General features: G+C 37.7%; 1 protein-coding gene across 1 annotated transcript in view; it reads right to left on the reverse strand.

Annotated features, from left to right (window-relative positions):
- stk39.S (serine/threonine kinase 39 S homeolog) overlaps positions 1-13,825 on the reverse strand; it is a 166,500-nt gene that overhangs the window by 94,554 nt on the left and 58,121 nt on the right. Inside the window, exon 10 of the mRNA XM_018238844.2 lies at positions 11,917-11,979. Within this exon, the coding sequence (XP_018094333.2) occupies positions 11,917-11,979 (63 nt within the window). The remainder of the gene's footprint in view (positions 1-11,916; positions 11,980-13,825) is intronic.

The following is a 13,825-nucleotide window of genomic DNA, read 5'->3' on the forward strand; positions in this document are numbered from 1 at the left end:
ATACCCAGAGTTTTCCGGATAAGGGATCTTTCTGTAATTTGGATCACCATACTTTAAGTCTACTTAAAATAACTTCAACATTAAATAAACTCAATGGGACCAATAAGGATTAATCATGCATGTGGACTAAAACATTGGGTCTGTGAAATAAAGATATTTTGAATTTTTAACCCAATGCAAGATATTGTTGATCCTTACATACATACTCATTTTTAGTTGACCATGCACCTCGAGTCCCAACAGGAGCACATTACACTTAATATATAAGAGCCTGGGTGTTTAAATAAAGTATGCAAATGTTCAAAAAAAGTATAGTACTTAATAGTGCTTAAAGAACTATTTGTGTAGTATTTGATAAAACATTTCAGCCAAGATCCTCCAGTAAGAATGCTTTCTGTATGGGTAACCACCATTTCCTAGTTGTATGTTTACATGGTCATATTTGGAGATATTAAGTAAATTTTTTTGACTATGTACCTTTATTTCCAGCCTCCTCAGTGACCGTATAATACAAGCAAGCCAAAAATGATATATGAACCTCACTAAGTTACATAGCATTGACATGGCTACCAAGATGTTGGAAGCTGGTAGTCTTGTAATTCATTCATGCTTGTAAGCTGAACTGCAATCTTTGTGCATTTGCTGAATGCAATAGAAGGATTTATACAACCTTCTTAAAAACCATATGTGATCTCTAAGGTAGGCAAACATGCAAACTATGGACTCTTTTCTCTCCAGTTCCATCTGTAGCCTTCCATCCATTTTTTAGACTCAGTCTTAGTAAATATTACAATAAATATATTTTGTCAAACAAATATAATTTCTGGTCAACAGTTTTCCCATGGTAGTTGCCCACGCTATAAAAAGTAAAATGATGTATAGTTTAATAAGGTCAGCTTCTCAAAGCAGCTCCTACTTAAAGGAGGACTCATAAAGTACTGGGGAAGTTAGTAATAATGGTATTGGGATGAAGCGCTTATCTCTAATGCTCCTACTCTTTAGCAAGAATATTTCGTTGTTGCATTGGCTTCATTTCCATTTCCAAAGGAAAAGAGAGACAATAATCACATTACATTGGCACAGTCTAGATTTAAAGTGTAATATAAATGCAAAAAAATCTTTTATCTAAAAAAAAGCTGGGGGACAGAAGACTGAAAAGTAAGGACTGAAATGTCTGCAATGTTGAATGGCTGGATTCAAATGTGATAACATACTTAAGGGCTTCTTAGTAAATAGTCAGAAAGCGTTCTTTAAGCGGGCAGCCCATTTCTTGTTTGTGGCACGCTGTTGCGATGCTTAACATTATTATTATTAATGCTTATTATCAATGCTTAATATACTATAAACTTTTTAATTCATGGATATTAGTCTGCGTGGTGCTCTGTTTTTTTGGCATATTTAACGAGAGGAATGACTGTATGGGATCCCGGCAGACATGCAGCACACAAAGGTCTAATTTGGATCGGTAAGTGCTCCCACTAACGCTAATTACTGGTCAGCAAGCTCTTCTAAATGACTTGTCACAAACATAATTGTGGGCAGAAAAATAGGGGGAAAAGGACAAAATAAAAATATTAAAAGGACACTATCACTTCTTTATTAAAGTGCTCTCCTTCATATTTCTGGAAGCCGAGTACATTTTTTTGCTCTGAAAAATGTCTATTGGCCACATTATTTGTGCCAAAAAGGAAAGACACTTAAACCTTTCCTGTATGTTAAAGGGATCTTGTCATGATTTTTATAGCCATTGTTTACACTGCAAATAATTCAATCTACCATATGCAATTCCATTCCTGAAACAACAAGTGTATTTTTTTAGTTGTTATATTATTGTAGACAGTCACTAAGTTCATTCGGCCTGATCCTTTCAAAAAGAGCCAGCACTTCAGGATGAAACTGCTTTCAGGCAGGCTATTGTTTCTCCTACTCAATGTAACTGAGGTAACTGTAGTGGGACTTTGTGGGCTTGATTGCAATTCTCTTATGTACCAAGGAGTCAGGGAGCTGTTATCTGGTTACCTTTCCGTTGTTCTATTGTTAGGCTGGTGAGGGGGGATGATACTCACAGGGTCGCACTGGGGGGCCCAGGGCCCACCGGGACTACTGTCCAGGGCCCCTTCTGACCCCCCCACCTCCTACTATGCCGCACCGAGCGTACATGCGTGAAGGAGCGTACATGCGTGAAGGAGCGTACATGCGTGAAGGAGCTGTGTCATGTGCATTCGCAGATGGTGCTGCACGGCGCCTAAAATAGAAACATTTTTATGTTGGATCAGAACGGGAGAGAGGACTGGCCCGGCGAGGGCTCATTAAGGGTTGGGGCCACATGGTTTTTTCCCGGTGTCCCACCGGGCCAGTCTGAAACTGGATACTCCAACTTGCAGTGCAGTAGTTAAGAGTGACTAACGTTTATCAGAGCACATAACTGAGGGCACATGTATGACATATACTAAGGGGATGCATATTCATTTTAAAAAAAATGTCATTGATGTGTTAGAAAATTGTGCCCATTTTTGGACAAGCTACTTCTCTTGTTGCTCCTAATCAGGCAGCTGCAAAGAGCAAACAGCTGCCAATACTGTAGCAGCTGTTAAAAGAAAGGAAGCACCAGAGCTAAGCTGAGACATTATCATGCTCTATAATGAGACGGAATATCCCCTGTACAGAGATCCAGATGGAATGTTGTTGAAAAAGGAGGTCAATGATTTACTTATACATCTAGAAAAAGCTTTCAGAAACATCTCAGAATTGTACAGGACTATAAGACAATAGAGAAATACTTGGAGTATTTCCAAGTTTTAAACAAAGGTATTTTAACATTCTAAAGGGGTTGGACTAAAAAATAGAGAAGCTTTTTTTACCGTAGAACTCAAGTACATATAAAATTCTGCTCAAAGCTCAAGGCAATTAATTAAACCCCATATAGTCAGTATAAGCTTTTTTTTCTAACCTATTACAAAACTCAGTCTCTAAACAAGATAGAAAACCTTGTACAGGCACAAAGAAATAATTATCTCTAGTAGTCAAAATAATTGTTTATTATAAGGAGAACTTCTGACCCATGATAGCCTTGTTCATGCAAACGGTTCCTCCAGAATGCCTTATTATAAAGTCTCAAACCTACATTATTTGCACAACAAAAGGGTTCTATTACCTTAGAATGTGCCCTGGCTGCTGAGACTTGCATAGGAAGAATTTTGTGCAGCAGTTCATAAAAAGTACAAATATTAACTATAGCAACTATGGTAAACCAGTGCTTTATACTTGTTTTACATATATTTTTACATTACAGTTTAATATATGCAGTATATATAAATATATATATATATATATATATATATATATATATATATATATATATATATATAAATATATATTATAACGGAAGCATAAAACACAGAAAGGAAAATATGTTGCGTACCTACGTTGGGCCGTAGGAAACCAACATAATTCGTATGTGTACACATACAGTGGTTTATACTGCCCAGTTTGTTAAATAACCCTGCAATATTATAATTTTTATAGCAATGTATCATCGTTACTTCTGAAAATGCCTAGAATGAGACTATATTTTACATCAAGGAGTCATTTATTCACAATATAATACACAAGAGTCATGAGTTATATGTCATAGGTTACAGTGATGACATTGAAACATTAGATACAAGCCTATGTAAGCACATACAGTAAGTCCCCAACAAGTCCCTAACTCTGTCTGTTGTTGCAATACTTGATCTGCCCTATAAAGGCCAATTTCCTATACCAAGCTACAGTGTCCCAGCTGACCCTTACTACTGGCATGTGATGGTGAAAACATTCAAGAGATTATTGGTTCGGTTTTCCAAAGTCAGCCTGTGTGTGGCCAGTTAAAAAGTAAATACTGTAAACCAAAGGTAGATAGCAACATAGAGACGCAAGAGGATGTTCCTATGAGGATCTTACCTACCAGTTCATATTTATATAACAAAGGGAGATAACAGTGCACTGAATAGAATGCTGTAATAAATCAGCATAAGAGAGTCCATAATGCTATTCAGCTGCTAAATAATATGAAAATTGTGTTGATGTCTCTAGAGATAACTGCTTGAACACATATGAAAACAAAGCAGACTGGCACTGGAAAGACATATTAAGTGGACAGCTGTCCCTGGATACCTAGGAAACAGTATTACAAGAATGAATTCTTGACTTTGCTGGACTACATATCATACCATATCACACATTAAATAAACTTCAGACAGGCAGATATTATGAAGAGCTAGAAAAAATGTTTTTCAATGCCTTCAAAGGCAATCATTTATTACAAAGAAGGAAGGGTCAAGTGTAAACAGAGAAAAACAGGATTTTCATTGGAAGATACTCTAGTATGAATACGGACACTTGTTTCTAAAGAAAATGTTGTTTTAAGAATCACCTCTATTGTTTCTGGTCTACAGCTACCTTTTTGAGTAGCAGTCCAGTTAGATTTATCTAAAGCAACACTGTTTTGGAAGCTTCAGAACTCCTTTAAACCTGAACTTTGCAGCATATTTGCATGTTTATGTTTTAACAGCAGAGGTTTTAATAACTTCTCTTTTGTATATTTCCCTTACAAAAAAACTAGCTTGGCCTTGGGTGGGAACAGCTGAATTGCATCGGAGGAAGGGAGTTGGTGGTCAGCAAAATGTTGTGGATTCTTAACACTTCAAGATGGGGCCAAAAAGGTAACTCTCCATAAGGGAATATCAGTTTTCTTATAGCCTGCACAGAGATACCATAATATTATAATAATATTATGACAGCAATACAAGGTGAGAAAGAAAATCTAAGCCATGGTAAGAATGATGCTATAAAGCTAAGCTACTCAAACTTGATCAATGTGACATCTACTTCTACCACTTCAGGTGCACTATCACAGAAACTTTATTATACACTTACAGAAAACAGGATAATCTGAATAATGAAAGAACCCGGAACCCAACCTCCTGGTATGAACCAACGAGTATGTATCCACATCAGTCAATTTAAATTGCATCTACCTGATTTGCAAGCATAGTGACATCTGTACAATATATCTATTTTTTATTACTTTACTATAATAATCAATCCCCCATATGTCTCATTGGATCCTTCGCTCTTATTTAGCTATTGTCTTATCGTCTTATCAGTATGGTACGACTATATATATTCTGGGTAATGTACCCATAATTATAGCAACAATAATATTTACATTTCAAGAGGAAAAATGTCAAAATGTTATTGTCATCCAGACTCCAAAGTCATTTGCATTTTTAATTCCGTGACATAAAATAGTGTCCGACATTTTTACTGTATTATTTTTCTGTATTGGATTTTCTGTCTTTTTATTTGGAAATGGTGCTAACCAGATTTTTTGCAAAAGTATTAAAAATATATTATGTGGGTGGAAGTATTGCTCATGGCAAATACCCTGGAAGCCAAGTTAAATCATTAAGCACTGTTTTTAATATAGAAATATGTCATCTGTTTACTTGGAACCTTCTGGTTAAGTGGTTACCCAACCTGACGTTAGTGGGTCCTAGTCTAAGAATAACCCCCATTCCATCCTTAGTTCCATTGTGGGCTTATATTAGAATTTATATATATTATATATATTTTATAATATTTTATCTTATTGCTGCTGTGGTGGTGGGACCTAGGAGACCCAAGGGGTAATTTACAAAGTGCAGTACTGACAAAGTTCATTTCATCATTTCAGAACAAATTATAGAAATATATTTATACAGACCTAATTTTATAACCATTGTCATGATGCTACTCTGTACAGATGCAAGTGGGCCCTAGCCCTCTGGAAAAGCCAAGATGAAGTAACAGAGAGATATTCTAGGACTGACTTTTGACATGTAGAAGGATATGCTCATTATTGTCCCTGATATAACAATTTCAGAGATATTACACTTCCAAATTAAAAGTGCTTTATATACCCATTTTTAACATTGCATCTATGGTATCTGACATTAAACAAGAATATGAAGCCATTATCACTTTACTACTTTTTTTTAAAAAGAGTCCTAATGATGAGCTACTTAAGGGTGGTGGCACACAGTCCATTTCGGGGAGATTAGTCGTAAGGCAACAAATCTCCTCTTCTTTGTTTGAGTACTCTCCCCGAAATGCCTTCCCGCTGGCTGGAATGCGAATTGCTGGCAGTATGGCACTCGGATTGCTTCATTTTCCCAAAGTTGCCCGAAGTTTTCTCGTGAGTCTATAACTAAATGTTTGTAAATTGAAACGCGTAAGGCTGTGGACACAATAAACTATTTCACTTTGATACAACTGCCTGGTGGAAGATTGCCTTTACTGAGTGCCTGCTCCAAAGATGTTTCTGTTCTGATGACACATAACTTACACTATGGCTCACTGCGAAATGTATGTGTTGTGGGAAGTGGAAAGCTAGCCCTTCACCATCATCGAAACTGTCAGCGCAGTTATCTTACCAATCTACACTAGTTGAACAACACTTTGAGGCAAGTTGCTTTCTATATGACAGCCAGTAGAGGCAATACCAGTAGCCAATATCCCGATGCTGTTGCCTTGAAATGCTCAATGGCACATTTCTGTACAACAACTGCATGCAATATAAAGTAAAAGGCTACATTTGATCAACTCTACCCTTTATAATCCTCTCTTTGTTTAAACCTATCTGCAGCACAGGTCCCTATCATTGCTTTATGAAATGATTTACCTTTTCCTTTTAAAGTGGCAGTGGTAATTTTTCTTGCAAATGAAAAAAAAAAAGATGTTGCTCTCAATGTACAATAGTTGAAAATGTTTAAATTGACAGCGCCACCAGCAATTAGGCAAATCAGTTATTGCGCCCTAATAGCACATTAATTGCAGTAGCATTTAATCATAAATCACAGTCCAATTTACCATGAGTCACACTGAAGCCCATGCAAATCCATAAGCACTTAGCACTGCATTGTAAATTTGAATAGAAATATACTAACATTCCATAAAAAAAGCCCAAGTTGTTAATTCATTTCTAACCACACGCTGAAAGGTGTCTGTCATCATTGAAATCAAATGATTCTATAAATGTTACAAATGTATCTGCCACTCCCAATACATCATACACATGCAACTTATTGAACATTTACAGAGTGTGATTAATTCATATACAATGTCAGAGTAAAGTGAAAATGAGACTCAGCAACCTGCAGATATACATGATGTAGTAATAATTGCGGTGCTGTTAATTCATATTCTCTACCACAGTTTTTCAGGCTGCAGAGAAAGGTTGAATTCTAGCTGAGAAGCATGTCTTTAGTTTGAAAGAAAACCAGGTGAACTAGAAAGTGGAGCTCTGAAAACATTACCTGTGCCATAAGCCTAATGAATCGGTTCCTCTCGTATAGTCAGAACTAATAGGGGTTATTTACAACTTGCAGAGCCTATTGAATGTACACTAAGGAATATTGCACTCTTGTACCACATAAAACTAACCAGGCTAGGGGGAGCCTGGGGCCCCCTCGTCGTCCCCCGGCCCCCCAGCCACAAACTATTCGATGCCACTGATACCTCCACCTCCCCTCCTAGTGCGCGCACACACTGGTGAGTTTTTCGTGCAGAAGAGGGTCTGGGCCGAAGGGGCCCAAAAGAGCCTGGGCCCACCGGGTTTTTTACTGGTGTCCTGCCAGCCCAGTCCAACCCTGGCTAGGTTCTATGCTTGTACGTATGCTGTGTTACATTATTCACTCCCCTTTGGTAGAAAACAAGAAAATTAAATGCAGGGTGAAACAACCCTGTGTAAGGGCCCTTAGTGCTCTTGTACTTTTGTCCAGGGCCATGTTAAATGACCTTTACTGGTGAACTGGTAAGACTAGGAGGAGTTGGTATTTCTAGCTGGGTTAACTTGGAGGGAGAATTTGAAAGTTTCTGTCTTAACGAATAAAAGGAGAAAACCTGCTGCAATGAACATTTTCTTTCTTTTTATGCAAGATATCCATTAACCTGCTTGAAAATATACCTGATATCATTATATAGCAATTTAATTTTTTTCTTTCAAACACATTCCCCCACTCCGCGCTTTCTATTCCTCCATGCTGTGCCTCTCCAACTGCCAGTTATAAATTTCAACCTCCCGCATTTTTCCCCCTTGGTTTTTGTTTTTACGCAGGTAATTCCGGATTCCAAAATGGATTCCTCATCACTAGAGTCACACTGCTAAAACAACTGAAAATTATTCTGGCTGCAAACTAACTTTTTCCGATAATTCACACACTAAATTTCTACATTCCAAAAAATGAAGTAAAATACTAAATAACTACACGCAGGCTTTAAAACGTAAGAGAAAAATAAAATAATAAATGCAATATTGGAAGGAAGTTCAGTATGAAGTCTTACACTGCCCTCTTTTGGTATATGCAAGAGCATACATCCTACTGCAACTTCTCAAAATTATTCAATTCACGTGTAAGCCACCTATTCTAATAATTTTTCTATATTTACCTCAATATGTTGACCCCAGACCCTCTACTGAACTCTATCCCTAAAAAACGTACTGGGCCCACTGAAAATGAGACAGTTGGGAGGCATGAGATGATACTAAATCTAGAAGTGGAGTTGCATACCTCCCATAATTAGGAAAATTAGGAAAATAGGAAAGAGGGACAAAAATATCTGACACGTGTATCGTGGGTAAAAAAAAAAATTACTTTGCGTCCACACCCCAAAAATATCACAAAAGAAAGTCAACTTATAAAAGATTTAAGATAAATGGAGGCCACTCTGGCCTCAAAACCTGAACACTCAAATAAGCTAAATTATATTGGAAAAGTTACTGTACTTTGCATTCCCCCGACAGCCAGAGGTTACAGGATTTAACTCACAACATTGATCTTTCAGACCTAATGCCAATCATATTTATACCAGATATAATTATATCTGAGGTACATAGGGGGAATGCCAGACCTTACTAATAAAAGTATATTTTCAAAGGCAGCATTGGAGACCAGCTTTGCCAGATTATACAGCCACTTGCATCTATTCTTTCACTCTGCAGTTGTCAATGCATTTCAATCTCATCTCACAAGACTGGGATAAAATGCTTAGGAGAGCACACCGTAAAAAGCTGACTTCAGTCTCCTTACAGTCACTATATATTTCTGATTTAATCCAATCATTAGGATATTGCAAGTCATAAGTCTATAATCAAGGAGTAAAATATATATGGGGCATATATGGGAATGTTTCAAAGGACAAAGAAACATGCACTGGGTCAGTAAATATTAACAGCGCCACCATTTTATTTCCATTGGTATCCCTAGTTGCTGATTTATATTCATATAAAGTAGAGTGAAATCAAAAAGTGTTACTCTATTGCACAAACACAATTGTCAATGGGTACTTTGGCTGCCAGTGATCCCCATTTGAAAGCTGGAAAACTTTGAATAATTCATATAAAAAATAAAAAATGAAGACCAGGTAAAAAGTTGCTAAGAATTGTCCATTCTACAACACATTAAAAACTGACATAAAGTTAAACTGCTCCTTTAAAGCTACACATTTAAACATAAAGAACATTTTTGATTACCCTGGATCTGCACATATAAATATATAGAAAGCAGTAACAGTTACATGACAGAAATAAATGCACAGAAGAAAATGCTTAGGACTGCTATGTTGAGTTGGACTCACATATATTCTGTTGTATAATCTATTTACCCTCTTAGTCATCTCATATTGCATTTAAAAAATACTTTGTTTAACTGTAGATACAATTTTAAATATTTCCTCATTGTATTGATGATTAAATATGTTCAATGAAAGCTTTCCATAATGTATGTTTTCTCAGTTATACATTACATTATATATGAATATATAAATTAATTGAATATACCCCCTACTACACATTAAAGAACTCAGAAACCGAATCAAAGGATTCCCAGAACCACATACAAATCTAACACAGTTGGTGCCAGAATCCCCTAAAATAGGCACCTTCTATAAGCTCCCCAAGATTCATAAAGATGAAAACCCAGGGCACCCTATTGTCTCTGGCCTCAGAACACTGACAGAAAACATATCAGGTTGGGTCCAGCAAATTTTAAAACCACTGGTAAGAAATACTGCTAGCTATTTGCAGCACACCACCAGGGGCGTTTCTGCCATGAGGCAAGGGGGTAAATTTACTAAGCGGTGAAAATTTGCCAGTGACTGCTTCGCACCCATCGCTACACTCCGGCAGGCAAAAATTAGCTCAGACAACGCTAATTAACTAAAATGCGAAGTTGCGTCCAGGGCGACGAACGCTGGCCAATTTCCTCATAGCTGAGATTTTGCATATCTTTTTTGACAAAGCCTGATGACTGCGGGCGAAATGCGCGTCAGGCGCTTTTTAGAATTGGGCAGGAAGGGGGGTACAAACAAACCTTTCATAGGTCGACCTCAGTCTACAGCACTGGGCGGGTTGCTAATATGCGGGTGAAGGGGTTGGAAATGGCTGGGTAATTAATTGGAAAGATTTGCCGACATGCTAGCTTAATTGGTGGGTTGAGCCTTGATGCTTGAAGTATTTAGAGACCAGATTCCTTTCATGCAACCGGGAGGGGTGCGCTGTGGGTGAAGGGGTGGTTTATAATTGCACTATTAAGGGTCTTTCTCTGTTTACTATAATAGTCAAGCGGAGCACTTGACATATAGGTGTTAACCTATTAGGTGGGTCTGAGACCCATTCCAGAGAATATAGCAAACACCATTTACCCCTACCTAGGCGGGTCTGAGAGCCACTCAGACTGCAGGTTCACACCCTCAACCCCTTACCTAAGTTTTTTCCCTTATCCATGCTCTTCCCTGATTTTAATGCCTTACCTGGACTTTCAGTTTTATATATATTATTAAACGTTACGTTTTAAATTGATTCACAGAGTGATTTGATTGTGGGATGGGTTGGTGCAGTCTTATGGGTCAGTTCGTTTTCTCTCTTTCTACATATCTTTTACCAACTTAGTTGCCCTTCTCTGGACCCTCTCTAATTCAATAATGTCCTGTTTGAGCACTGGAGACCAAAACTTTATGGAGTATTCTAGATGGGGCCTTACCAGCACTCTGAACAGTGGAAGTATGTCCCCTCCTCCTGCGAATCTATGCCCCTTTTTATTTGTATATAATAAAATAATTCTCGAAAGCATGCTAATAAGTTAAAAAATAAAGTTTATTACATCAAAGTATTAAAAAACATTAGAAAATCCCCTTATAGCGCCTAACGCGTTTCATGCTTACCTAGCACTTAGTCATAGGCAAAATTGTGTCCAACAGGAGGCGTTTATATAGGGGAAACAGGGAAAAGGGACAAAGCTTCTGAAAAAGAACCACTTACCATCGGTTCACAATGAACAATAAAACACTGGACACACCAGTAGGCAAATATTTTAACAGTCCCAACAGCAGCCCGTACGACTTAAAAAATTGCAGTTTTCAAAGGAAATTTCAAAACAAAAAATGAACGAAAAGTGTGGGAATACAAACTTACTGTATGTAAACTTTTAAATGTCTGGAGACAGAACTAAATTTAGGACATGGATTTATGGCTAACTACCCACAGTAGTAACTATTCCAAAAAAACAAATATCCGTGAAGAGAACAAACTACTACTATAATCTGCAATCTACTTGGTTTGGTTCCTTATCTGGACCCCTTTGCATAGTCCACCTCCCATATATATCTGTCTCTGCTTACAATCCATATATAAATATAAATGTCAGATCCAACATAGCTTCTTTATAATCAGCATTGAAGAAGGACTGAAATGTTCTGAAAGCTTACTATGATTGTCATCCTAGTTAGCCAAAAAAAGGTATCACCTTTTCACAGCTTTTGTTGTGCCTCATATCAAAATTTTATCCTAAGTGAGTCAACCTAAAACATATATATACTGACGGGAACAAAGTATCTTACCTTCTTTCCCCTTGCAATATTTGGTGTTTTGATGAGAAGTTTTTCAATGAGATACTCCCTATTCTATAAGATAAAGATGAGAATTAACCATTAGTAACATGCAACAAATCTCTATTTACAGATACATTTCCAATAAAAAATGTAAACATTTAGAATGCTTGGGACTGGGTTTTTTCTGTAATTTGGTTCTCCATACTTAGGGGGTATTGTCCGAATTTATCTCAAAATTTTCTGCTACAAACTCAGATCAAATCCGCTCTGGTTTTTTGCGCTTATTTGTTATAACATTTTCACGAAAAAATCAGATTTTCACGTTTTTTTCAGATTTTTCATCAGATTTTCACAATTTTTTTCGGATTTTTCACCCAAAAACTCTGATTTTTGTCCGAAAACTTTGGGGTATTGCACCAAACCCAGCGCACATCAAAAAATCATTGGGACTTCTCCCATTGACTTATATGCAACCTCGACAGGTCTGAGATGCCAGATTTTCTGATCCTGACTTTTCCATCCTCAGGATTTAATATATTCAAGAAAAAATCATGATTTTTTTAAAAGTCAGATTTTATTAAAAAATCACAAATTTTTAATGATTTTTGCATTAAGAGCTTAGTAAATTACCCCCTTAGCCTGCTAAAAATTAAATAAATCCAATAAGATTGTTTTGCCTCCAATAAAGATTTTAAAGAGAAAAAGGAACTCAATTTTTTTCTAAAAATGTGAATTATTTGATCAAAATGGGACATGGCCTTCCCACAGTTTGGAGCAGGGGTCCCCAACCTTTTTTACCCGTGAGCCACATTCAAATGTAAAAATAGTCAGGGAGCAACACAAGCATGAAAAAGTCTCTTGGATGCCAAATACGGGCTTTGATTGGCTATATAGTAGCGCCTATGTGAACTGGCAGCCTACAGGAGGCTCTACTTGGCTCTATACTTAGTTTTTATGCAATTAAAACTTGCTTCCGAGCCAGGAATTCAAAAATAAGCACCTGCTATGAGGACACTGAGAGCAACATCCAAGGGGTTGGAGAGCAACATGTTGCTCACGAGCTACTGGTTGGGGATCACTGGTTTGGAGCTTTCTAGATAACGAGTTTTTTAGAAAACTGATCCCTTCCCTATAATTCAACTACTACTTATGCTACAACGTAAAGTTTCTTTAAGCCCTGCTGTTCCCTCTTGTTACAGTCAGTAAGCTATTGCCTATGCAGAGGCCCAGATTTGTGGCAACGCCACAAAGGCCCAGGCCTAGGACAGCAAGATTTTAGCGGCGGCATGTTGCCCAGCTGTATTCTAGCAGCACTGGGGATACACAAGAATGCAGTGGGAACCAGCGCACGCTTACGTGTGCTTGCAGAGGGGGGGCACTTACGAAGGCAGGCGCCATGAATCTGTGGTCTAGTGGCAGCCAAACTGGAAATCGAGGCATATCTATGAAAACAGATTTAACCAATAACAGTCTTGCTTGTGTGTGCCATCAGAAACTATAGAGATCATTTTTTTATTTTTGAGTGAGCAAAGTGCAATTACGAGAGGAAGCACCATGCTTTTTTTGCAGAATTCTTGCACCCACAAAGTTGTTCCTCAGATTCAGGCTGTAAAAAACCCTGCATCCCTTACATCTGTAAGAACCTGTATTGTTTACACTGGCAAGGACCTGTATTGTTCACACCACAAACTGTCAGTAGCCACATTATTCATACCTCAGATAGCAGCAGCACTGACATTGTACGTAGTAGAGTAGAGTGGATTGGTCCTGATAGGTCTACTACCCTACTCAACCTGCTCTATTCTGCCTGTGTGTGCCATCCTCTGACTGTCCTACTCTGCTTGTGTGTGCCATCCTCTGCCTGCCCTACACTACCTGTGTGTGCCTGTGGGAGGTGAACTTGGTGGGGGTTTGTTAG

Source organism: Xenopus laevis, chromosome 9_10S, assembly GCF_017654675.1.
Source record: "Xenopus laevis strain J_2021 chromosome 9_10S, Xenopus_laevis_v10.1, whole genome shotgun sequence".
Lineage (NCBI taxonomy): Eukaryota > Metazoa > Chordata > Amphibia > Anura > Pipidae > Xenopus > Xenopus laevis.